At 40.8% G+C, this 27386-nt stretch overlaps 1 protein-coding gene across 8 annotated transcripts in view; it reads right to left on the bottom strand.

Moving 5' to 3' along the window:
• FGGY (FGGY carbohydrate kinase domain containing) overlaps positions 1 to 27386 on the bottom strand; it is a 439174-nt gene that overhangs the window by 140797 nt on the left and 270991 nt on the right. For all 8 annotated transcript variants that reach the window (XR_003116446.1, XM_025363985.1, XM_025363976.1 and 5 more), the window contains one exon: positions 13159 to 13266. Coding sequence is in view for 7 of the 8 variants with exons in the window: in XM_025363985.1 (XP_025219770.1) it covers positions 13159 to 13266 (108 nt within the window). In the remaining variant the exon portion in view is untranslated. The remainder of the gene's footprint in view (positions 1 to 13158; positions 13267 to 27386) is intronic.

The following is a 27386-nucleotide window of genomic DNA, read 5'->3' as shown; positions in this document are numbered from 1 at the left end:
GCTAACTAGAATAATGGGCTTAGAGAGGAACATAAATGACCTGATGGAGCTGAAAAACACAACACTAGAAACACATGAAGCATACACAAGTATTGATAACTGAATGGACCAAGCAGAAGAAAGGATATCATAATTTGAAGACCATCTTGCTGAAATAAGGCATAAAGACAATATTAGATAAAAAAGAATAAAAAGGAATGAACAAAACCTCTAAGAAATATGGGACTATGTAAAAAGACCAAACCTATGATTGACTTGAGTACCTGAAAGAGATGGGGAGAATGGAACCAAATTGGAAAACACATTTCAGGATATTATCCAGGAGAACTTCCCCAACCTAGTGAGACAGGCCAACACTCAAATTCAGGAAATACAGAGAACACCACTAAGACATTACTTGAGAAGATCAACCCCAAGACACATAATCATCATATTCTCCAAGGTCAAAATGAAGGAAATAATGTTAAGGGCAAAGAGAAAGGTTGGGTTATCCACAAACGGAAGCCCATCAGACTAACAGCGGATCTCTCTGTAGAAACTCTACAAGCCAGAAGAGAGTAGGGGCGAATATTCAACATTGCTAAAGAAATAAATTTTTAACCCAGAATCTCATATCCAGCCAAACTAAGCTTCATAAATGAAGGAGAAATAAAATCCAATCTAGACAAGCAAATGCTGACGGATTTTGTCACCACCAGGCCTGTCTTGCAAGAGCTCCTATAGGAAGCACTAAATATGGAAAGGAAAAACCGGTACCAGCCACTGGGAAAAAAAAGAAAAAATATATATGTATATATACATATACACATAAATATATATACACATATATACATATATATATATGAAGACCAATGACACTATGAAGAAACTGTATAAGCTAGTGTGCAAAATAACCAGACAGCATCAAGATGATAGCATCAAATTCACATATAACAATATCAACCTTAAATGTAAATAGGCAAAATGACCCAGTTAAGACACAGACTGGCAAATTGGATAGTCATGACCCATTGGTGTGCTGTATTCAGGAGACCCATCTCATGTAAAAAGACACACATAGGCTCAAAATAAAGGGATGGAGGAAAATTTACCAAGCAAATGGAAAGCGAAAAAAAAAAAAAAAAAAAGCAGGGGTTGCAAACCTAGTCTCTGACAAAACAGACTTTCAACCAACAAAAATAAAAAAGACAAAGAAGGGCATTACATAATGGTAAAGGGATCAATTCCACAAGAAGAGCTTACTATCCTACATATATGTGCATCCAATATGGGAGCAACCAGATTCAGAAAACAAGTTCTTAAAGACTACAAAGAGACTTAGACTCCCACCCAATAATAGTGAGAGACTTTAACACCCCACTGTCAATATTAGATCACCGAGACAGAAAATTAACAAAAATATTCAGGACTTGAACTCAGCTCTGTATCAAGTGGACCTAGTAGACATCTACAAAACTCTCCAGCCCAAATAATCAGAATATATATTCTTCTCAGTGCCACATGGCACTTATTCTAAAGTTGACCACATAATTGGAAGTAAAACACTCCTCAGCTAATGCAAAAGAATGGAAATCATAATCAGTCTCTCAGAACACAGTGTAATCAAATTAGAACTCAGAATTAAGAAATTAACTCAAAACCCCAAAACTACATAAAAATTGAGCAATTTGCAACTGAATGACTCCTGGGTAAATAATGAAATTAAGGCAGAAATAAAGAAGTTATTTGAAACCAATGAGAACAAAGAGACCACATAACAGAATCTTTGGGACACAGCTAAAGCAGTGTTAAGAGGGAAATTTATAGCACTAAATGCCCACATCAGAAAGCTAGAAAGATCTCAAATTGACACCCTAACATCACAATTAGAGCTAGAGAAGCAAGAGCAAACAAATCCAAAAGCTAGCAGAAGACAAGAAATAACTAAGATCAGAGCAGAACCGAAGAAGATAAAGACACTTCAAAAAAACCAATGAATCCAGAAGCTGGGTTTTTGAAAAAATTAACAAAATAGATGGCTAGCTAGACTTATAAAGAAGAAAAGAGAGAAGAATCGAATAGATACAATAGAAAATTATAAAGAGGATATCACCAATGACCCCAGAGAGATACAAACTGCCATCAGAGAATACAATAAACACCTCTATGCAAATAAACTGGAAAATCTAGTAAGAAACAGATAAATTCCTGGACACATACAACCTCCCAAGACTAAACCAGGAAGAAGTCAAATCTCTGAATAGACCAATAACAAGTTCTGAAATTGAGGCAGTAATTAATAGCCTACAAACCAATAAAAGCCCCAGACCAGATGAATTCACGGCCAAATTCTACCAGAGGTACAAAGAGGAGTTGGTACTATTCCTTCTGAAACCATTCCAAACAATTGAAATGGAGGACTTCTACCTAACTCATTTTATGAGGCCAGCATCATTCTGATACCACAACTGGGAAGAGACACAACAACAAGAAAAAACTTCAGGCCAATACCCCTGATGAACAATGATGTGAAAATTCTCAATAAAATACTGGCAAATAGAATCCAGCAGCACATCAAAAAGCTTATCCACCACGATCAAGTCGGCTTCATCCCTGGGATGCAAGGCCGGTTCACTGTACACAAACCAATAAATGTAATCCATCACATAAACAGAGCCAATGTCAAAAACCACATGATTATTTCAATAGATGCAGATAAGGCCTTAGACAAAATTCAATAGCCCTTCATGTTAAAAACTCTCAATAAACTAGGTATTGATGGAACATATCTCAAAATAATAAGAGCTATTTATATCAAACCCAGAGCCAATATCATACTGAATGGGCAAAAGCTGGAAGCATTCCCTTTGAAAACCGGCACAAGACAAGGATGCCCTCTGTCACCACTCCTATTCAACATAGTATTGGAAGTTCTGGCCAGGGCAATCAGGCAAGAGAAAGAAATAAACGTATTCAAATAGGAAGAGAGAAAGTCAGATTGTCTCTGTTTATAGATGACATGACTGCATATTTAGAAAACTCCATCATTTCAGCCCCAAAACTCCTAAGCTGATAAGCAACTTCAGCAAAGTCTTATGATACAAAATCAATGTGCAAAAATCACAAGCATTCCTATACAGCAACAATAGACAAGCAGAGAGCCAAATCATGAATGAAATTCCATTCACAATTGCTACAAAGAGAATAAAATACCTAGGAATACAACCAACATGGGAAGTGAAGGACCTCTTTAAGGAGATTTACAAACCACTGCTGAAGGAAATAAGAGAGGGCACAAACAAACGGAAAAACATTCCATCCTCATGGATAGGCAGAATCAATATTGTGAAAATGGCCATACTTCCCAAAGTAATTTATAGATTAAATGCTATTTCCACCAAACTACCATTGACATTCTTCACAGAATTAAAAAAAAAAAAAAACTACTTTAAATTTCATATAGAACCAAAAAAGAGCCCATATAGCTAAAACAATCCCTAAGCAAAAAGAACAAAGCTGGAAGCATAATGCTACCTGACTTGAAACTACACTACAAGGCTACAGTAACCAAAACAGCAGAGTACTGGTACATAAAACAGACATATAGATCAATGGAACAGAACAGAGACCTCAGAAGTAACACCACACATCTATAATCATCTGATTTTCGACAAATCTGATCCAAAAAAAAAGTAATGAGAAAAGAGTTCCCTATTTAATAAACAGTGCTGAGAAAAGTGGTTAGCCATATGCAGAAAACTAAAACTGGACCTCTTACTTACACCGTGTACAAATATTAACTAAGATGGATTAAAGACTTAAATGTAAAACCCCAAACCATAAAAGCCCTAGGAGAAAACCTAGGCAATACCATTCAGGACATAGGCAGGAGCAAAGTTTTCATGACAAAAAATACCAAAAGCAATTGCAACAAAAGCCAAAATTGACAAATTGGATCTAATTAAACTAAAGAGCTTCTGCACAGAAAAAGAAACTCTCATCAGAGTGAACAGGCAACCTATAGAATGGGAGAAAATTCTTGCACTCTATCCATCTGACAAAGGCCTGATATCCAGAATCTACAAGGAATTTCAACAAATTTACAAGAAACAACCCCATCAAAAAGTGGGCCAACAATATCAACAGACACTTTTCAAAAGAAGAGATTTATTCAGCCAAGAAACATACAAAAAAAAAGCTCAACATCATTGATCATTGGAGAAATGCAAATCAAGACCAAAATAAGATACCATCTCTTGCCAGTTAGAATGATGATTATTAAAAAGTCAGCGAACAATACATGCTGGTGAGGCTGTGGAGAAATAGGAACTTTTTCACTGTTGGTGGGAACGTAAATTAGTTCAACCATTGTGGAAGACAGTGTGACGATTTCTCAAGGACCTAGAACCAGCAATACCATTTGACCCAGAATCCCATTACTGGATATATACCCAAAAGAATATAAATGATTCTACTATAAAGACATATGCACATGGATGTATATTGCAGCACTTTTTTTCAGTTTCTCTAAATTATTATTATTTTTTTATTATTATACTTTAAGTTCCAGGGTTTGTTACATATGTATACATGTGCCATGTTGGTGTGCTGCACCCATTAATTTGTCATTTACATTAGGTATATCTTAATGCTATCCCTCCCCATCCAACCCCATGACAGGCCACAGTGTGTGACGTTCCCCACCTGTGTCCAAGTGTTCTCATTGCTCAATTCCCACCCATGCGTGAGAACATGCGGTGTTTGGTGATAGTTTGCTGAGAATGATGGTTTCCAGCTGCATCCATGTCCCTACAAAGGACATTAATTCATCCTTTCTTATGGCTGCATAGTATTCCATGGCATATATGTTCCAAGTTTTCTTAATCCAGGCTATCATTGATGGACATTTGGCTTGGTTCCAAGTCTTTGCTATTGTGAACAGTGCCACAATAAACATACGTGTGCATGTGTCTTTATAGCAGCATGATTTATAATCCTTTGGGTATATACTCAGTAATGGGATGGCTGGGTCAAATGGTATTTCTAGTTCTAGATCCTTGAGGAATCACCATCCTGTCTTCCAAAATAGTTGAACTAGTTTACAGTCCCACCAACAGTGTAAAAGTATTCCTATTTCTCCACATCCTCTCCAGCACCTGTTGTTTCCTGACTTTAATGATTGCCATTCTAACTGGTGTGAGATGGTATCTCATTGTGGTTTTGATTTGCATTTCTCTGATGGTCAGTGATGATGAGCATTTTTTCATGTGTCTGTTGGCTGCATAAATATCATCTTTTGAGAAGTGTCTGTTCATACCCTTTGCCCACTTTTTGATGGGGTTGTTTGATTTTTTTCCTGTAAATTTGTTTAAGTTCTTTGTAGATTCTGGATATTATCCCTTTGTCAGATGGGTAGATTGCAAAAATTTTCTCCCATTCTGTAGGTTGCTTGTTCACTCTGATGGTAGTTACTTTCGCTGTGCAGAAACTCTTTAGTTTAATTAGATCCAATTTGTCAATTTTGGCTTTTGTTGCCATTGCTTTTAGTGTTTTAGCCATGAAGCCCTTGCCCATGCTTATGGCCTGAATGGTATTGCCCAGGTTTTCTTCTAGGATTTTTATGGTTTTAGGTCTAACATCTAAGTCTTTAATCCATCTTGAATTAATTTTTGTATAAGGTGTAAGGGAGGGATCCAGTTTCAGCTTTCTATATACAGCTAGCCAGTTTTCCCAGCACCATTTATTAAACAGGGAATCCTTTCCCCATTTCTTGTTTTTGTCCGGTTTGTCAAAGATCAGATGGTTGTAGAACATTGTATTATTTTTGAGGGCTCTGTTCTGTTCCATTGGTCTATATCTCTGTTTTGGTACCAGTACCATGCTGTTTTGTTTACTGTACCCTTGTAGTATAGTTTGAAGTCAGGTAGCATGATGCCTCCAGCTTTGTTCTTTTGGCTTAGGATTCTCTTGGCAATGCGGGCTCTTTTTTGGTTCCATATGAGATTTAAAGTAGTTTTTTCCAATTTTGTGAAGAAAGTCATTGGTAGCTTGATGGGGATGGCACTGAATCTATAAATTACCTTGGGCAGTATGGCCATTTTCATGATACTGATTTTTCCTATCCATGAGCATGGAACGCTCTTCCATTTGTTTGTGTCCTCTTTTATTTTGTTGAGCAGTGGTTTGTAGTTCTCCTTGAAGAGGTCTTCAACATCCCTTGTAAGTTGGATTCCTAGGTATTTTATTCCCTTGAAGCAATTGTGAATGGGAGTTCACTCATGATTTGGCTCTCTGTTGGTCTGTTATTGGTGTATAGGAAGGCTTGTGATTTTTACACATTGATTTTGTATTCTGAGACTTTGCTGAAGTTGCTTATCAGCTTAAGGAGATTTTGGGCTGAGACGATGGGGTTTTCTAAACATACAATCATGTCATCTGCAAACAGGGACAATTTGACTTCCTCTTTTCCTAATTGAATACCCTTTATTTCTTTCTCCTGCCTGATTGCCCTGGCCAGAACTTCCAATACTATGTTGAATAGGAGTGGTGAGAGAGGGCATCCCTGTCTTGTGCCAGTTTTCAAAGGGAATGCTTTTAGTTTTTGCCCATTCACTATGATATTGGTGTGGGTTTATCATAAATAGCTCTTATTATTTTGAGGTATGTCCCATCGATACCTAGTTTATTGAGAGTTTTTAGCATGAAGTGCTGTTGAATTTTGTCGAACACCTTTTCTGCGTCTATTGAGATAATCATGTGGTTTTTGTCTTTGGTTCTTTTTACATGCTGGATTGTTTATTGATTTGCATATGTTGAACCAGCCTTGCATCCCAGGGATGAAGCCAAGTTGATCGTGGTGGATAAGCTTTTTGATGTGCTGCTGGATTCTGTTTGCCAGTATTTTACTGAGGAGTTTTGCATTGATGTTCATCGATATTGGTCTAAATTCTCTTTTTTTGTTGTGTGTCTGCCAGACTTTGGTATCAGGATGATGTTGGCCTCATAAAATGAGTTAGGGAGGATTCCCTCTTTTTCTATTGATTGAAATAGTTTCAGAAGGAATGGTACCAGCTCCTCTTTGTACCTCTGGTAGAATTCAGCTGTGAATCCGACTGGTCCTGGACTTTTTTTGGTTGGTAGGCTATTAATTATTGCCTCAATTTCAGAGCCTGTTCTTGATCTATTCAGGGATTCAACTTCTTCCTGGTTTAGTCTTAGGAGGGTGTATGTGTCCAGGAATTTATCTATTTCTTCTAGATATTCTAATTTATTTGTGTAGAGGTGTTTATAGTATTCTCTGATGGTAGTTTGTATTTCTGTGGGATCGGTGGTGATATCCCCTTTATCATTTTTTATTGCATCTCTTTGATTTTTCTCTCTTTTCTTCTTTATTAGTCCTGCTAGTGGTCTATCAATTTTGTTGATCTTTTCAAAAAACCAGCTCCTGGATACATTGATTTGTTGTATCTCTATCTCCTTCAGTTCTCCTCTGATGTTAGTTGTTTCTTGCCTTCTGCTAGCTTTTGAATGTGTTTGCTTTTTCTTCTCTAGTTCTTTTAAAAGTGATGCTAGGGTGTCAATTTTAGATCTTTCCTGCTTTCTCTTGTGGGCATTTAGTGTGTTACATTTCCCTCTACATGCTGCTTTAAATGTGTCCCAGAGATTGTTGTGTTGTGTCTTTGTTCTCACTAGTTCAAAAAACATCTTTATTTCCGCCTTCATTTCATTATGTACCCAGTAGTCATTCAGGAACAGGTTGTTCAGTTTCCATGTAGTTGAGTGGTTTTGAGTGAGTTTCTTAATCCTGAGTTCTAGTTTGATTGTACTGTGGTCTGAGAGACAGTTTGTTATAATTTCTGTTCTTTTACATTTGTTGAGGAGTGCTTTACTTCCAACTATGTGGTCAACTTTGGAATAAGTGTGATGTGGTGCTGAGAAGAATGTATATTTGTTTATTTGGGGTAGAGAGTTCTGTAGATGTCTATTAGGTCCACTTGGTGCAGAGCTGCATTCAATTCCTGGATATCCTTGTTAACTTTCTGTTTCATTGATCTGTCTAATGTGGACAGTGGGGAGTTAAAGTCTCCCATTATTATTGTGTGGGAGTCTAAGTCTCTTTGTAGGTCTCTAAGGACTTGCTTTATGAAACTGAGTGCTCCTGTATTGGGTGCAGTATATTTAGGAGAGTTAGCTCTTCTTGTTGAATTGATCCCTTTACCATTATGTAATGACCTTCTTTGTCTCGTTTGATCTTTGTTGGTTTAAAGTCTGTTTTATCAGAGACTAGGATGGCAACCCCTGCTTTTCTTTGTTTTCCATTTGCTTGCTAGATCTTCTTCCATCCCTTTATTTTGAGCCTATGTGTGTCTCTGCATATGAGATGGGTCTCTGGAATACAGCACACTGATGGGTCTTGACTCTTTATCCAATTTGCCAGTCTGTGTCTTTTAATTGGAGTATTTAGCCAATTTACATTTAAGGTTAATATTGTTATGTGTGAATTTGATCCTGTCATTATGATGTTAGCTGGTTATTTTGCTCGTTAGTTGATGTAGTTTGTTACTAGAATCGATTGTCTTTACAATTTGGCATGTTTTTGCAGTGGCTGGTACCGGTTGTTCCTTTCCACATCTGGTGCTTCCTTCAGGAGCTCTTGTAAGGCAGGCCTGATGGTGACAAAATCTCTCAACATTTGCTTGTCTGTAAAGGACTTTATTTCTCCTTCACTTATGAAGCTTAGTTTGGCTGGATATGAAATTCTGGGTTGAAAAGTATTTTCTTTAAAAATGTTGAATATTGGTCCCTACTGTCTTCTGGCTGGTAGCGTTTCTGCTGAGAGATCCACTGTTAGTCTGGTGGGCTTCCCTTTGTGGGTAATCTGACCTTTCTCTCTGGCTGCCCTTAATATTTTTTCCATCATTTCAACTTTGGTGAATCTGACAATTATGTCTCTTGGGGTTGCTCTTCTCGAGGAGTATCTTTGTGGTGTTCTCTGTATTTCCTGAATTTGAATGTTGGCCTGCCTTGCTAGGTTGGGGAAGTTCTCCTGGATAATACCCTGAAGAGTGTTTTCCAAGTGGTTCCATTCTCCCCGTCACTTTCAGGTACACTAATCAGATGTAGATTTGGTCTTTTCACATAGTCCCATATTTTTTGGAGGCTTTGTTTGTTTCTTTTTACTCTTTTTTCTCTAAATTTCTCTTCTGGCTTCATTTCATTCATTTGATCTTCAATCACTGATACCCTTTCTTCCACTTGATTGAATTGAAGCTTGCACATGCATCACATAGTTCTTGTGCCATCATTTTCAGCTCCATCAGGTCATTTAAAGTCTTCTCTGCACTGTGTATTCTAGTTAGCCATTTGTCAAATCTTTTTTCAAAGTTTTAGCTTCTTTTCGATGGGTTTGAACATCCTCCTTTAGCTCGGAGAAGTCTTTTATTAACGATCGTCTAAAGCCTTCTTCTCTCAACTCATCAAAGTTATTCTCTGTCTGGCTTTGTTCTGTTGCTGGCGAGGAGCTGTGTTCCTTTGGAGGAGAAGAGGCACTCTGATTTTTAGAATTTTCAGCTTTTCTGCTCTGGTTTCTCCCCATCTTTGTGGTTTTATCTACCTTTGGTCTTTGATGATGGTGATGTACAGATTGGGTTTTGTTGTGGATGTCCTTTCTGCTTGTTAGTTTTCCTTCTAACAGTCAGGACCCTCAGCTGCAGGTCTGTTGGAGGTCGCTGGAGGTCCACTCCAAACCCTGAGTATCACCAGTGGAGGCTGCAGAACAGCAAGTATTGCAGAAATGTTGCTGCCAGATCCTTCCTCTGGAAGCTTCATCTCAGCGGGGCACGTGGCTGTATGAGGTGTCAGTTGGCCCCTACTGGGAGGTGTCTCCAAGTTAGGCTACTCAGGGGTCAGGGACCCACTTAAAGAGGCAGTCTGTCCGTTCTCAGATCTCAAACTCCATGCCGGGAGAACCACTACTCTCTTCAAAGCTGTCAGACAGGGATGTTTAAGTCTACAGAAGTTTCTGCTGCCTTTTGTTCAGCTATGCCCTGCCCCCAGAGGTGGAGTCTACAGAGGTAGGCAGGCCTCCTTGAGCTGCGGTGGGCTCCACCAAGTTTGAGTTTCTCAGCTGTTTTGTTTACCTACTCAAGACTCAGCAATGATGGATGCCCCTTCCCCAGCCTCGCTGCCACCTTGCAGTTGGCTCTCAGACTGCTGTGCTAGCAGTGAGCCGACTCTGTGGGCGTGGGACCCTCCGAGCCAGGAGTGGGATATAATCTCCTGGTGTGCCGTGTGCTAAGACCGCTGGAAAAGTGCAATATTAGGGTGGCAGTGTCCCAATTTTCCAGGTACCGTCTGTCATGGCTTTCCTTGGCTAGGACAGGGAAATCCCTTACCCCTTGTGCTTCCTGGGTGCACCCACTGTCTGGCAAGCCCCAGTGAGATGAACCTGGTACCTCAGTGGGAAATGCAGAAATCACCCGTCTTCTGTGTCACTCACGCTGGGAGCTGTAGACTGAAGCTATTCCCATTTGGCCATCTTGGAACTCTGTAGCACTATTTACAATAGCAAAGACATGGAACCAACCCAAATGCCCATCAGTGATAGACTGGATAAAGAAAATGTGGCACATACACACAATGGAATACTATGCAGCCATAAAAAGGAATGAGATCATGTCCTTTGCAGGGACACGGATGAAGCAGGAAGCCAACATCCTCAGCAAACTAACACAGGAACAGAAAACAAAACACTGCATGTTCTCACTCGTAAGTGGGAGTTGAGCAATGAGAACACATGGACAGAGAGGGGGACAACACATACTGGGGTCAGTCAGGGGGTCAGGGGCAAGGGGAGGGAGAGCTTCAGGATACATAGCTAATGCATGGAGGGCTTAAAACATAGATGATGGGTTGACACGTGCAGAAAACCACCATGGCACACATTCCTATGTAACAAACCTGCAGGTTCTGCACTTGTATCCTGGAACTTAAAGTAAAATAAAATAAGTTGTCTAAGTACATCACACAAGTTTAAATAGGAGAATATAAAGTGGTCTGCATTTCTACTGTACTGTAGCCATAGATGATGCTTTCCTTCTCAACTTTTCTAGCATTGGTTACTGAGACCAATCAAACATGATTTATTTCATACTCAGGGATTCCCCATCGAAGTATGAGCTCCTTAAAACCAGGGACTGATGAGGTCCAATTCATTTAATTCATTTCTGTAGCCTGGCACAACAGTATCGCACAGAACATGCTCTTTGAATCCATCTACCCACCTATGCTTCCATTTACTTTGAAAGAGAATTTGAAGCAGTCATGTATAAAATAGCATTATACTAAGAAATGTAAACTAACAGTTATTTGCATGCACATCCAGCTTTGGATAAGATCATTTTTAATTGGCTGAACATTTAGAAGAGTTGGTAGGCAAATTAGATCATAACATAAGCAGATATTTTCAATTTAACAGTAAATGTGAGTGTGTGTAACTGAGCGTAGGTCTCACTTTCTCTGTATTCCACATTTGATCTCTCAGAAGCCTGCCAATCTCTTGACCTCAATTCCCAGTCATCATTATTACTGTCCTCATTCAAGTCCTTGTGGTTTTTTGTCTGTTGACTAATCTACTAAAACTAATCTCCCTGACTCTGGTTATGTGTCCTCAGGCCTTTATCCTCATGGCTTCTAAGCAGAGATTTTTACGACTGAGATATGAATATGTCCACATACTCTTCTAACCTTTCACTGGTTCCCCCTTGGTCTGCTAGACGAAGTTCAATTCCTTAGCATGTTTTACAGAGATGTGGTCTCTGCCCTGCTCTCTAACTTTTACTGTAAGCCATTCTTCTAAGAATAGTTTGTGCCACAGCTGAACTTCTGGACTATTTGCCATTACCCTCAAATTAGCCTTGTTATTTTTCACTTCCACATCTTTCTTCCCATACAAGTTTCCTACCAATGTGACTATCTGTACCCTTCTTTGCCTGGTTTGTCCTTATTTATCTCTTAGGGCTCAGCACAAATGCCTTCTCCCCTGTAAAGAGTTTCCTAAACTAGCTTTGTGCCAACTGTGTCCCATGTACTTCTGTTACAGCACTCATCTCACTTTTATGAATCTTCTGTCTCCCCTATTGGACAGCCTTAATAATTCAACAAGTTTGTATTAAGTACCTTCTATGAACCTGGCACTGAGCTGGATACAAAGAGAACTTGTCTTTATTTTGTGGAGTTTTTTTTTTTTTTTTGAGATGGAGTTTTGCTCTTGTCGCCCAGGCTGGAGTGCAGTGGTGCGATCTCAGCTCACTGTAACCTGTGCCTCCCAGATTCCAAGTGATTCTCCTATCTTAGGAGAGTATCTGAATAGCTGAGATTATAGGCACCCACCATCAAGCTCGGCTAATTTTTGTATTTTTAGTAGAGATGGGGTTTCAACATGTTGGCCAGGCTGGCCTTGAACTTCAGACCTCAGGTGATCTGCCCGCCCCAGCCTCCCAAAGTGCTGGGATTACAGGCATGAGCCACTGTGTCCCGCATGGCCCTTGTCTTTAAGGGGCTCGGAGTGTTCTAGAAAAGGGGATTAGTGACTAATAAGAATAACAGAGTGTGCTAAGAGCTGGAGTTGGATCTTAAAGGACAAGTAAAATTATTGAGATGGTAAAGAACTCCCCAAGCAGGGAAAGTAGCCTGTATAAAGGGACAGAGAAGTGCAATGACAGGAGGCATGGAGAAGCTGTGAGGAGGGCAATCTAGTGTAAATAACAGGCACATGTGTGGGACTGGAGGGGATAGACCATGAACTGTATAATGTAGCCAGAAAATTATCTGAGCCATGTCTCAAGCGGCTATGGGGAAAACTGAAGGATTTGGGCTGGGGAGTAACATGTCATTTTCATGGAGTAGAATACCACTCTCATCACTCTGAGAAAAATGGATTGAAGTAAAGGAAGATCAGGTGAGATGAAGGGCTGGTCATCACTGCCTGCTGTAACACTTCTTCCTTGAGCAACACAAGCTGCACGAGTACAACATGTTAAGCTGTGTGCTAAGAGAAAGTAAACCCCGATTCAGGGGTCTGCAAATCCTCCAGATGCTGGGTATATGGGTCATGTGACAAAATGGACTAGTCAATGACATAAAAACATCCATGACCCTACTGAGAAAGTGTCAACTTACCAATTTTCCAGTAACACTCTGACCACCTTCATTCAGCCAGAACCCAGGTACCATGGCTGAGAAATAAGGCCCCCAGACGCCTGGTACAAAAATTGGGTCTTTGCTGATCTGGAAAGAAAGATGGAAAATATGTGAACACATTGACTCTCAGTGGTAGAGGAAGGGTTCTCCTCCTAATATTTCTATGACCATGGAATTCAGCTTCTTACTGAATGCCTTTTATGGTGGGGAAGTCACTCTCTCCCAAGAAAGGCCATGGCTCCTTTTTTTTTAGAAACTTTCCTGATAAACTCATTTACATGTCAAGGTAATAAAAATGATCATTTTGGAAAGAAACTGATAAGGTGTTTCCCTGTTGGCTCCCTCATTATGGCAGAGATTGCAAAGGTGGTCCCCATTCTCCACCCTTCCTGTGTCAACACCCTTTGCAATGAGACTTTGCAGCTCCTCACACTGAGATGTGGGTCTATCTCCCTACCCCTTCAATCTACACCAGTCTTGTGACTTGTTTTGCCAAGAGAATGAGGCAGATGTGAGACTGGGCCAGTTTTCCAAGCCTAGGTCTCAAAAGGGCTGTGCGCTTCTGTTCTGTCTTTCGCTCCTCAAACTTGGCCACAAGAACATGCCCTGACAAGGCTGCTGGGTGACAGGAGATGTGCAACAGAGCTGAGTCTGTTCAGTTGTCTCAGGTGATTTCCCAAATATATGAAAGAACCCAGGCAACACCAGCAAATATTCCTAGGTAACCAGCATTGACCAGCCCAGATCATCAGACTCACCTAGTCAACCAACAAACTAGTGAGCAAAAATAAATGTCTACTGTTCTTTGTCACTAAGGTTTTGCATTTGTCTGTAACTTAGCATTTGGGGGACAATAATAACTGATATATTTCTTTCCTTTTACAAACATGTACTGCTACCTACTAGCAATCCCGTCTCCCTATTGGGTGCTGGGGAAACAAAGATGAATCAGAATTCTTACTTTCAAGAAGCTCCCATCTAGTGGAGGAGCTATACAAATAAATAGACAAATAGAATATAGTGTGGTTCATGAGATGGTAAAGACAAAATGCAAAATATTGTGGATGGGCACAGGAGGTGAGGAATATGCTAAAGATTATACAAAGATAGAGGCCACCATTTAGATATATACCCCAAGGCTAACTGCCCAGAATCAAGTAGTAAAACTTAAGTCATTCTGATTTCCCTGAGTTGCTAGCTCTCATTATAAACAAAGCATAAAACATAAGCTTTATCCCCCTGTCAGCATGATTTGATGAAATTAAAACGTAAGCTTTAGGTCCTTGTCAGCATGATTCAGGAAAATTAAATCAATCAGCTATAGACAAATCAGTTTAAACAGTCCTGTTTGCCCTGAAAAAAAAAAAATGTTAACACATAACAGCCAATGACTAAAAAGGTCAAAATACTTTCTCCTTAATGTTTCATAAACTGCACTGTAACTGCCATAAGGTGAGCTTCTTACCACTTGAAGTCTTGCTGATGGCAATCTGTACTTTTTGTAAGATAGTAAACTTTCAAATTTTCCCTAACTTGTTCTCATTTTATTTTTGACAAGTGGAATGGTACAGAGGTGGCTTCTTAAAAGAAAGGAACACAAGCTAAGTTTGAAAAGACTAGGAGTTTGCTAAAGTAAAACAGGCATTCCAGGTAGAGGGAAGAGCCGGAACAAAGCCATGTGGGTAAGAGAGGTGCTCTCAGGTACTCTCAGTAATCAACATAGTGCCTTTTTTTTTTTTTTTTTTTTTTTAGCAGACCATAGCAGTCCCTTCAACTGTAAGGAAAGCATGTAAACAGATGAACTAGAACAGGTGGGGATAGACCATGTGTTCACTCATCTGCAGTGGTACATGCTTCTCATCTATTCAGCAGTAAGGAATGCTGAAGTCACATTTATGGTCACAGAAATATTTAGCTAGAGGGTAGGGAAGACAAGGGAGTTAGGCATACAAGTTGTATTCCAGCAGGTCTTGAGGCTGGGCAGAGAATATATTCATTTATATATTTCACAAATATTTACTCAGCCCTTACTACGTGCTTGGTAATGTGCTAGGCCCAGAGGATACAGATGTGATTACCAGCATTGTAGCATGGGGACAGACCTTATTTAATTGTCTTGACCTCAGCTACCCTGGTTATCTCTTTACTAAACCAGAGATTCCTCGAATCAGTAGGATTTCCAACCCCAGAATGGGAAGGGGGTGAAGGAAGGCAAAAAACAAAAGCAGCATAACATTGTCAACTTTAAATTTTGTCAAATAAGGACAATTTTTCAAAAGGAACATTTTAACATCAAAATAGAAAGAATAACCTCAGGGAGAAAAAAGATAGGCTTTCATAAGAAAAGTAAGGACAAACATTAATCAGATCATTACACAAATATATAATTACCAACTTTGAGAATCAATGAGGGAAAGCCAAAAGGTATTAAGAGAACACACAAGCGAGGTACCTAATTCAGTCTAGGTGACAGGGAGTGCTTCTCTGAGGAAACTGTATATGAATTAAGATTTAAAACATGCATGGAAATTATTCAGGTGGGTGAGTTTGAGTGTGTGGTGTGTACGCGTGCGAGAGAAAGAATGCATGAGTGAGCTATGGCGAATGTTCCAGCCACAAGGAGCGCATACTAACTGGTACTTATTTTCACCACTCTGCCTTTATTTGCCTAGTGAAAATTTTATCAGGTGCCAATTCTAGAAATTTCTTTCCTAAGTCCCAGAGCTTCTTTGAGGTGAGTGAGGCAGTTCATATTCATTACCACTTAGGACCCAGGGGTTGTACAGGTAGAGCCAAAGCCAAATCATCTCATTCTGTGTCCTGCACACCCCTGCTTCCAGAACTCCTGGCCCCATTTGAGAGATTAATCCCCGAGAGGTTGTGTAAGTTGTCCATGGTTAGTACACGGACGACCACAATGGGATTTGAACTGAGGCAGATGTTGACCTCAAACTCTATGATAATGCTCTTTACTTGTATGCATAAATTGCTTAGGAAGGATACACGTCACTTCCCTTCTTCCCATCCCCTGCCCCACAATTTGGGGATGTTACTGCATCAGCTGCAGCGAGACTTCATTAGAAGATTGTGGCTTTGCTGTTCCGAAATGTCAGAGGATGATTTTGCTTGGCTCTGTCCAGAGAGAAAGTTTTGAGTTGACCTCTGTTTGTGGCCACTCATCTGGAATAGCATATGCTTCTCCTCAGACATCCTGTGTAAAGCAAGGAAACAAAGAGTACTTCTAGTCACTTTCAAATCCTGTGTTCTTAGAAGAATCTAGGAATTCCTGGTTTGTTTTGGGAGAGAGAAAAAGAATGCACACTTGTGTATTTATGTGTCGTTTAATCTTTTGCCACAAACCTAAACATTTAAAAATGTTTTTGTGAAAGCTCCTTCCATGCTGATGGCTGTCTTGGCCTGGAGGCTGCTCCATGACCCTAAAGAAGGGGAGCTCATCATACCACATTGATGACAGGTGTCCATGCAGGACACTGACTTCCCAGTAATAACAGCACTGTTGGCAGAAACAACAATAGCTGAGACTTACTGTGTACCTAGTAAAGGCCTAATTCTAAGCATATTACAGGTATTAAATCACTTAATCTTCACAGTAATTCTAAGGGAAAATTCTGTTATTATTCCTATTGTACAGATATGTAAACTGAGGCAGAGAGCTAAATAATATGCCCAGTATTACAAAAACTGAAAGCAGTCAGGCATCAGGCTCTATATTTGTCTCTGCCAAATTATAGTCTTAATTTTAGGCTACCATTACTTCCTTGAGTCTTTCATCTGTTTTGAAGAGCAGAAAGCAAGGGCCATTAGAGCCAACACAGACTTACTCAAAGTGAACATAACCTTCTGGCCTTGATGACAAGTGGGTTGGGGAATCTTCATTTCTAAAAAGTTTTCGTTAGGTGTTCCCTGATACACCAGTGAACAACAGAAGAGAAAGTATGGGTCAGGACAAAGGCCCATCGTGATTCTAGTCCTGACTCTGCCCAATTCTCAGCCAGGTGATCTTAAGTAAGGTAGCCTTTCTGAGCCTCAGTTTCCTCAACTCCAAAATGGGAGGAATGCATGAATGCTGGAAGACTTTTGTAAAGATTAAGTAAGCTGTCACATATAAATGGTTTATTACATGTTAAACACCAAATAAATGTTAGCTCTCCTTGAAATGAGGCTTGTATGATGGAATAGTCAGGTGACTGGCTGAACAGCCACAGGCAACAGTAATCACAACTATGTAAGGGGGTCTCTAGATTTGTCCTTGGTCTTAGTTTAGTCAACATGCTTAATAATGGAGTAGAAGATGATATAGAAGAAAAGCTTATATTTTCAGATGCTAACACTTGGAAAAATAGCTTATTACAGGATGTGTTCAAATTAAGATTTGAAATTACCTCAAAGAGCTAGAACACTAAGCAAAATTAAGAAAACAGGTAACATTTATTTACTTATATAGTTAAAAACTTATACTTAAAAGGTATTGGTAGTACTCTTTTTCATAGGCTTGGTGGTGGGAATACTGGTGTTCATTTTGGTATTTTGTTTAAACTGTACTTAGACATTTGGTGTACTCTTTGTGTCTGATACAAATATCATTATAAAAACTTCAAAAACAACAAATAGAAACATTTGGTTGCATACTGTATGTCAGACACTGAGCTCAATAAGGCTATAAAAATAAGGCAAAATATTACTACTACTATTACTACTACTACTACTAATAATAATAATAAAGTGGCATGGTTCCTTTCCTCAAGGAGTTCCTAATCAGACAGGGCAGCGAGGTAGAAATAAAAAAATAACAACAAAACATGGCAAGCGCTATAAAAAGGTAACAGAGGAGTGCAGTACGAGCCCAAAGGAAGGAATAACTCACTGCCTGGGAAAAGAGTGAGCATTTCGCAGAGGTGGCCACCTTGAAGCAAGGCCTTGAACGAGGAGGACATACTTGCTTGGGCAGAGAGGAAGGGCAGCCCAGGCAGAAACAGCTATGTAGACAAGGCTAAGAGTCACGAAGCTGTGCACACATTTTGATTTCAGGGAGCTCCATATAAAGTTCTGCATTTTACTTTAAATAAAAGATCATGTGGTTTGAAGGATGGGTATAATTTTGCAACCACAGATCCTACTGATTCTCAAAAATCCGATTTTAAAACAATTATGGTTAGGAAAAAAACCATTGAAAAGAGCCTTTAAATCAGTTAATAATTATAATAATAAATCATATAGAAATAATAAAATAGTCATTGCTAAGAGTTACTTGCATTTATCATATGCTACAGACTCTTCTAGGCTCTTCACCTATATTATCACATTTAATACTCATGACAACCCAATGAGTATTAGAGGTCCTATTATACTTACTTCACAGATGAGGAAATAGAAGCTGCAGGAGGTCAAATACCTAGTACATAGAAGAGGAAGGCTTTCAGGATTCAAATTATGAACCACCAACTTATTTCCCTCTCTATAACTAGCTCTCCTCAGCTATAAAATCAATGGATTAAACTAGAAATGTTTAATATCTCTTTCGTCTTTGGGGTTTTCTAAGATTTCATGAAGTTGAGTCATTCCAGCCCAGCTGGTCAATCAGAACTCTTTAGCTAGCTATTTCAACATAGACTCTGCCCTCACATGGCCTGGGCTTCATGGGATTGTCTTGGGCTAAATCCTGGGGCTTCTTGAAGTCCTCACTTTGTTCTGTTGGTAGTACCCTTAGTACTTGCTGTGCTCCATAACCTGTGGCCAAGATTATTGTGGGTTTTTCTGTCAACTTCATGAGTTGTATTTAATGGCTACTGTGTAAAACATCTTATATTAGCTGATTAAGTATTCAGTAAATATTTATTGGATACACACTGAGTTCAAACTACTGTTTTAAACATGAAAAGATGTAGAAAGACAGACATCACAGCCAGTAAGTAAGTGATGTAGTCTCTGTCCTCCTGAAGTTTACAATCTAGGGGGACTTGGAATTCAGTATGGGCTGGGACATAACCCAGGTATCAAGTGACTTGTAGGTGTACATTTGCATTCAGACTTAGAGTTACCCTGACAGTCTATAGAGTCAAACACCGTCAGTCCATATTATAGCTGGAGACACAGGGATGAAGAGGGTAAGCAAATTGCCCAGGATCATAAACATCAGAAATGATGGAGCTGGGATTAGAAGCCGCTTTCCATGTGGTCCTGCCTCTCTTTGTGGCGATGCCCAAGTTGGCTCAATGAGTGCATGCCATTGGCTTAGTTTCATCTAAGGCAATGTGCCCGTCAGCCAAGTTTCCCTGTGGTGACAAAGCCCAGAAGCCTGCTCACACCTCTTCTGGGAGAGATGACTGGGCTCAGAGCGGGGAGCTGCTCCAGCTCCGTTTGTTCTGCCTGCCTGCAACGCCATCACCCCAAGGCTGGCCTAAGTCTCTGGCAGGGGCAAGAGGCAGGCACCAGGCGCCAGTCGTCCTGGGAGGGAACAGGAGGTTTTGTTTTGAGTGCCTCCGGCCAGGTTGGGAATTTTAGAGGGGAGCCACAGGCATGTGTGGGACCGGGTATTTCCGTGGTGGCTCATCTCTCCCTCCAAATGGACTGTGCTATCGTCTTACTAGAGAAAAACCATTTGTACACAATCCAGCCAACTCCTAGATCACCACACGGTACCAAAAGAAAAAAAAAAAAGCATAGAGAATTTTGTTTATGAATGGGGGCTCTCAGCACTCACCTTTATTTCTATATTTCTCAGACTGAATTGTAAATAGCTGTTAATGTCTGCCTCTCCCATGAAATAGTGAGGAGTCATATCTTATCTCAAAGGCAGACACATGATTTAGTAACATGAGCACAGACTTGGCAGTCAGACAAACTTGGGTAATTCTGGTTAGGTCATTTGCTGACCTGAGACTCAGTTTCCTTATCTGTTGATGGGGATCATCTCATTGATCACAGAGCTGTGTCTAAGTCCTAGATGGGGTAATGTATATAAAGATCCTAGGACACAGTATGCTCTCAAGGCATGTTAAGCCACAGATGGCTAAATTCTACTCCTTTTTGGGACAGTGGAAAAGTCTGGTGTCCAAAGAGCTGGGTGCAGGTCCAGCCTCTACTCATTTTTAGCTTCATCTCTTTGGTAGGCTCTTCTTTCTCTTCCCTCCTGGATTCTCCCCTATGTTCATCTCATTCCCTACATCTCTTAGGGTCAGCTCATCCAGTCCTACTTGTGCAATGATAATTTTTACCCCACACTCAGGCCTTGCTCGTGAGCTCCACATGGGACCTTTGACCTGGATGGCTAATCCACATGCCTTGTTCTGTAGCTCTGGGATGAAGGATGGCACGTTATATTTTTGACACGTCAGATGTGTCTCTGTCTCAGGATACCATTCTTGACTTCCTGATCATTCATCGCTCTCATCTGCCCCACAATAGGTCACGGTGCTCTGTCAAATATTTTTCAAACACAAGTCTTCCTGTTTCCAACTATTGCCACCACGTTAGTCCAGCCCTTCATCATTTCTTGCTTGGGTTATTACGAGGGTGATGAAACTGGATTAAACTCGTTTCCCTGACTCAAATAGTGTCCTCCACCCTGTACTCTCTTAAGCCTCACTCAGAGAATCTTTCATACCTCCACCACAATGATCTTTCTAACACACAAATCTAATTCTATCATTTCCCTTACTAAAGTCCTTGAGAAGCTTGTCACGACACATGAGACTGTCTGATTTAGCTTTTACCTTTTTGTCTCATGAAATCCCTTATGTTATCATTTCCCAGTCCTCTGCCCCCATCACTTTTTATTGCACCAAGCCCATCACAAGCGAGGCCCCAGACTCAGTGAACAACCTGAAATTCCCCGTGTGCCGTTTTCTTTCTCAACTCTTAGTGTTCATAAATTCTCCTCTCTCTGATTAGAGGGCACTCCCTCTCGCCATCCCCTGGCTAATTTATATATATTCTTTTTGTTTTTGTTATTATATATATATATATATATATATTGAGCCTTGCTCTATTTCCCAGCTGGAGTGAAGTGGCATGATCTCAGCTCACTGCAACCTCTGCCTCCTGGGTTCAAACGATTCTCCTGCCTCAGCCTCCCGAGTAGCTGGGATTACAGGCGCCTGCCACCACGCCCAGCTAATTTTTATATTTTTAGTAGAGATGGGGTTTCACCAGTGTTGGCCAGGGTGCTCTTGAACTCCTGATCTCAAGTGATCTGCCCGCCTCGGCCTCCCAAAGTGCTGGGATTACAGGCATGAGCCACTGCACCCAGCCACTTATACATATTCTTTTAAGAACATGCATAACCCAGCACTTTGGGAGGCTGAGGCCGGCAGCTCACTGGAGGACAGGAGTTTCAAGACCAGCCCGGCCAACATGGTGAAACCCTGGCTCTACTAAAAATACAAAAATTAGCTTGGAGTGGTGGCATGTGCCTATAATACCAACTACTTGGGAGGCTGAGGCAGGAAAATCGCTTGAACCCAGGAGGCAAAGGTTGCAGTAAGCCAAGATCGTGCCACTGCACTCTAGCCTGGGCGACAGGGTGAGACGCCGTCTCAAAAACAAACAAACAAATAAACAAACAAACAAACAAAAGAACATGTGTAACACTGAACTCAATGTTATCTCCTCTGAAAAGCCTTCTATAAACCCTGACTTCTACCACAATGCTGAGTTAGGTACTCCCGCTGCATCTTCACTTAACTCTGTAATTCCTGTATTGTAGCTTGTCGTAACATACTCTGCATGTGTTGTAAGTGTACATCTCTATAAATACATCTGTAATGTGTACTAACAGGTAATGTGTACTTGTTTGTAAATTACATCACTACACATATGCAGGACATGGCTACCATTATCATTAACAGGACAATGACACTAACATTAAGGGCAATAATAGGATATAAAACACATCTAATATTATCTGTAAGCAAGACATGGTTAATAAAGATCGGGCTTACCAAATTTTCCTCTCCTCTATTTGGGGGTTTCAAAACGGTTAAGACTCTTGGAGTTTGCCCTTCCTAGAAACCCAATCTCTTTATTTCAGTCTCAGCAAAACAAGATATGCACAAAACCTATCCACAGATACCTCCTGAGGCTTAGCAGTTTGAGTGGGCGGGGAGGGCACTGAGCTGGTCTGTCACCCTACCAAACACTCCTCAAATTTGGATAGAGGAAGGCAGTCAAATGTTGCCTGCAATGTCCTGAATTACTTGCAAAGTATTTTGGACTCCTTAAATCCTGAATTCCTTATCCTTTATCATTCTTGAAACTCATATGTGATCACAGATAAAATTTAATCCATATGTTTCTCATTCATTTATAGTTAATGTACCCAGATTGCTTTGCAAGAGAGATAGAATAGCCAAAAAACTTGGAAGCCTTCCAAAAGTTCATCCACATTTTCTCTCTCCTGTAGACAAGAAGCTACACTTGGCCTTCTGTATACAAATGCCTAACTGGCTCCAGTGAGACCAGACTGGTTTTCAGCTTTGAAGGCTCTGAGAGCTGTGTGCCTTCAAAGATATAAAATTATATCATGCATTTTTCACAGTCCAAACAATCTGTAGTGGGTAAACACATATTAGTCTATTCTATGGATCATGCACGGGAGGAGGAACAGGTGGGGCAGAGTGGGTGCAGGGGAGAGAGCTAACAAGGAGGTAGCGTGCTCCGTCTGCATAATACTCATCAACTGCAGTCTTAGCTCTGTCGCTCTGACATCACGTAGTGAGGTGGATCTTGAGTCAGAACCATATCTTCTATTTCTGTCAATTCCTCCAGGAGTGGGCATAGTACTAATTATGAATTAGTTCTCTAATAAGGCAAAACCAATGCTCTTTGATTCTAAACTGGCTGGTAGGAAAAATAGCTCCCTCCTGCAGACTTCAGAGTTCTGTTAAAAGGATGCCTGAGGGCAGGCAGTCTCCAGCCGAGAGTCTCTGCTGTGTGACCTTGGTCTTTGGGGTGTTCATCTGAAAACTGGGACAAATAAGACCTCTCGTACAGATCCGTACAGATTAAATGTGGCAGAGTCTATTACTGGCCTTGGTGCAGTGCCGGGTACATTCAGTGACCTAGAGAAATGTAGCCTGTGTTAATATCATCACCTCCATACAAGCCAGGGTGAGTTTCTTATTTATGGATTGGAGCTCATGTGGGGGTTTAATTTTTTTTTAAAGACTTGACACTATTTTCACTAGAATTCTGAAGCTGGGTTCAGAGGTTATACTGGCTCTAGAGAAGAGGGAGAAAGAATCAACACAATCACTCAGATGGGTTGATTTCTACTTGTAAGATCTGTTGGTGGGCATAAGTAAAATTGAGGGTTTATCCTATTTACCGCATATTGTATAAAGGCAAGGACAGCCTTGCTTGATTTATATCCAAGCATCTTTTACTAAAAGTCAGAATTTCTGTGCATAAGCATCAATCGTTGCCTTTTGGAAGTATTCCCCAATAGAACCCACTCTTGCTTCTCAGGCTTAGCTCAGAGGAATTCAGGATACATCCATACCAGTCTAGACCTGAAGAATCCTGACCTTCAAAACACTTTCTCCATTTTTGGTGGGATAGAAGAGGAGAAGACTACACTGAATAGGCAAAAAGAATTCAAAAACTCTCCATAGACACCTGGGTAGCTCCCCTGCTTGATTGCAAAAGTATTATGAACTGAGAGGTGTTTATCAAATATCAGTGGAAGTGATGAGGGTGAAGGAATTTAACCCTTCCACCTTCTCTATAACAAACGAGATTGACGAGAGGATTAAGAAAGTGTGATGGCTGGATGGGGGGAAGTCAGCAGAAGAGAACTGAAGAGACAGGGTCTGAAAGCCTACATTCCCTAGCCACTTGACATGTTACCTGGGACAGCACACGGCGGCACATGTGCCAGCACATCTGTGGCAGGCAGAACTGCTCACAGCCTCTTTCTTGCCAGGTCTGGACTAGGCCTGTGAATCCTTCCCAGGCCTGGGTGCCTGGGAGCCACTGCAATCAGCAGGGTGACCTATCTGTGAAAGATGGGCCACTTTCACACACATTCTTCCAGCTAAGATACTAGGCAAGCCTGAGTCACTCCCAGTTTTGATGGAAAAGGAAACTGAGCTTCAGAAAATCAACTCAAGTTCCTTCCTGGGCTTACACATAGGGCAGAACCAAGACTTAGACCCAAATCTGACTCACAAGTCCATATCCTTCCTAAGACACATTTTTTTTTTTTTTGAGAAAAAAAAAAGATTGAAATAAGGAGAAGCATGGAAATAGCAGGCAGATAGCACCTTCTTCCACATTAGGTCTGGAGGCAGCCCAGATCCTTCTGTGCCCTGAATGGAGTATGTCCCTTGGTAAATTCAAGAGAGGTAATGGGATTTTCCTATGTCAGGAAAAAAGAAAAAAAAAATCACACATTTCAGTGGTATCTTTTCCCTCTTCTCCATATTCAACATTCTCTAAAAATGTTAAGTGAGCCTCATGTTAAAGAAAAAAAGAAAACACTTAAAATTGTTTTTCTATTTAAATGAATTTCTATAAAACAGAAATGGTTTGTAACACAGAGACGAGGGACACTAGAAAAGAAGAAAGAGCCCTCGGAGGGAAAGTGGATCCCAGAGGGCTTAACCTCTGCCTGTGCTCTATAAAAGATCACGCTAATATGTAAGGTATGTAAACACTGCAGAACAATCAGAAACAAATGAAATGATGGCTTCAGAGTAACAGTATTCAGCTGTGGGCAACAGCCAGGAGGCAGCTTTTGTTATGAACAGATCATAACAAAATGCCTCCGATATGAAGCAGGCCTGATTTTAACCCTTGGAATAGGCTATCTAGGGTATGAACATGTGTCTGGGGCCCATCTGGACTTCCTTAGAAGAAAAAAAGGAAGGAAAGCAACTGTCTGTGAAATATATGACATGATGTAGGGTAGAGTCAGTCCTGTAAGAGTGGCTCAAATAGAGATTGTGTATTTTTTTTTGGAGACGGAGTCTTGCTCTATCACCCAGGCTGGAGTGCAATGGTGCGATCTGGGCTCACTGAAACATCTGCCTTCTGGATTCAAAGGATTCTTCTGCCTCAGTCTCTCGAGTAGCTGCGACTACATGTGCTCACCACCAAGCCTGGCTAATTTTTTGTATTTTTAGTAGAGATGGGGGTTTCGCCATATTGGCCAGGCTAGTCTTGAACTCCTGACCTTGTGATTTGCCCGCCTCGGCCTCCTAAAGTACTGGGATTACAGGCATGAGCCACCGCGCCCGGCCAGACATTATATATTATTGATCTGTAACATATTTAGCTCATAAAGCAACCTGTGCCAATTATAATTGCTCTTATTATCATTTTTTTATAAAAAAGGCATTACAAATGAATGCAGTGGGGGAAAAGGGAGCGAAGGCAACTAACATTTGCCAAGCAGCTACTACGTGCTGTTTGTTTCATATTCTTATCTATAATCTTCATGATAATCTACCATTTCCTTTAGTTTACAAATAAACCGTGGCTCACAGAAGGTCAAAGCCTTGCTCATTGTCCTACAGGTACCAAGCAGCAGAATGGGGATTTGATCTGGGTCTGACTCCAAAGCCCATTCCTTTTATACCCAGCTGCCTCTCAGCTACTTGGGAAACAGGAAAGTCAATGAACGTAGGGGCATCAGTGGAACCAGCCCTTCCCCTTTCCAGACATTTTAGCTTTTGTTGTGTGTTTCCAGAGAGGGGCCCAAGTGTCAGGATGCTGCCCATGGGTATTCTCAAGAGTGAACCCAAACCCCATTTCTGGAGATCTGTGCACTTTTCTTCTCTCTCTCCACTCATCCTGTGGCAATCAGAGACAAGATAAAATGAAACTGGCTACCAGGGTCAGCCTGGCTTCCAGGATGTGTGAATTCCGGCAGAACTCTCTGTGTGTTGATACCCTCTGTGCATGGTGTGGGCTTATTTGCCATTGGCCTGGCAATTTGAGAATTTGGCTCTCACCTGCAGGACAGATGTCAGACTCAGGAGTAGGAGCTATTTTTCCATTTCATTGGCTTGCTCTCGTACGGTGTGACTGAGCACTCAGCCTTGGTAGGAGGAAGCAGCCCTTCATGCCTAGTGCTGGTTGCTGAGGCGTGGGGGCTGGTGAAACTGATTCCTTGGGTGCCTGGTGCCAGGAAGAAGCAGGGTTGGGGCATACCCAGGTCAGGAATCAGAGATTTGTGCAGCAATTTGAGGCCCTCTTGAATCGTGGCTTCTTCACGTGCAAAAGACAGACAAGGATATTCACCTTTCAGGACATTTGGGAAAATTAGAGGCAATGTTAGACAAACCCTACATACTGCCTTCACATAGTAAATAATCAACATGTGAGAGCTAATTATTTAACTTTCTGTACTCTATTCTTTTAAGCTAGGAAATGTTTAATCTACATGTTTCTGAGTTCAGAGTCCAGACTAGTATGGTTAATCCTGGTAAGATACAAACAACAAAGGTGCTGGTAGAGGGGAGGGGATGGCTACAAATGCAGTAGGTCGGGGTGGAAGAAATCCAGGTCTTAGTTTTCCATGCCAGGCCATGAGGGTTACTGGGTTCTTTATTTGTGTCCCTAGTGGGTTGATGGTAAAGAGACATCAGATGTTTACATTTGAGGGATTTGTGTTAATTGTCAGGAGTTTACACAATACCTGCCCTCCAGGGTTGCAGAGCTATGAACTACAGCCTTTTGTGCAGAGCCCCTGGCTTAGTTTCTGACACAGAGTAGGTGCCTAACATGGGATAGGAGAGTAGAGGCCAGGAAGTATCTGGGGCTCTTGGGAATCAAGATTCTCCAGAACAGAGACAATTCACATGACCCTTCGGCAAACATTTAGCTGAGCACCTTCTATGGGTCAGATCCTATGAAAAAGAGAGATAAAAAGATACTGTCCTTGTCCTTCTTTTCCATGCAGTTGGGATGTCTGACAGTTAATGCAAGAATGGCAACATATTCTGATAAGCACCTCAATAAAGGTATAAGTTCTTAGGATAACATCAGCTTGAAGAAGGCATGGTTTGGCTGGAAGGTAAACTATACAGTAAGAATTTTTAAAACTCACAAATGTTGGATTGACATATGTGTGATCAAAAGACAGTGGTTTTATTTGCACTCTCTCATTTTATAATTATCACAAGCCTGTGAGATAGGTATCTTTATCCCCATTTTAAAGATGAGGCAACTGAGAATTAGCGGGG

Source organism: Theropithecus gelada, chromosome 1, assembly GCF_003255815.1.
Source record: "Theropithecus gelada isolate Dixy chromosome 1, Tgel_1.0, whole genome shotgun sequence".
Lineage (NCBI taxonomy): Eukaryota > Metazoa > Chordata > Mammalia > Primates > Cercopithecidae > Theropithecus > Theropithecus gelada.
Note: the sequence above shows the minus strand (reverse complement) of the source record. Positions and strands in the feature narration are given on the sequence as shown.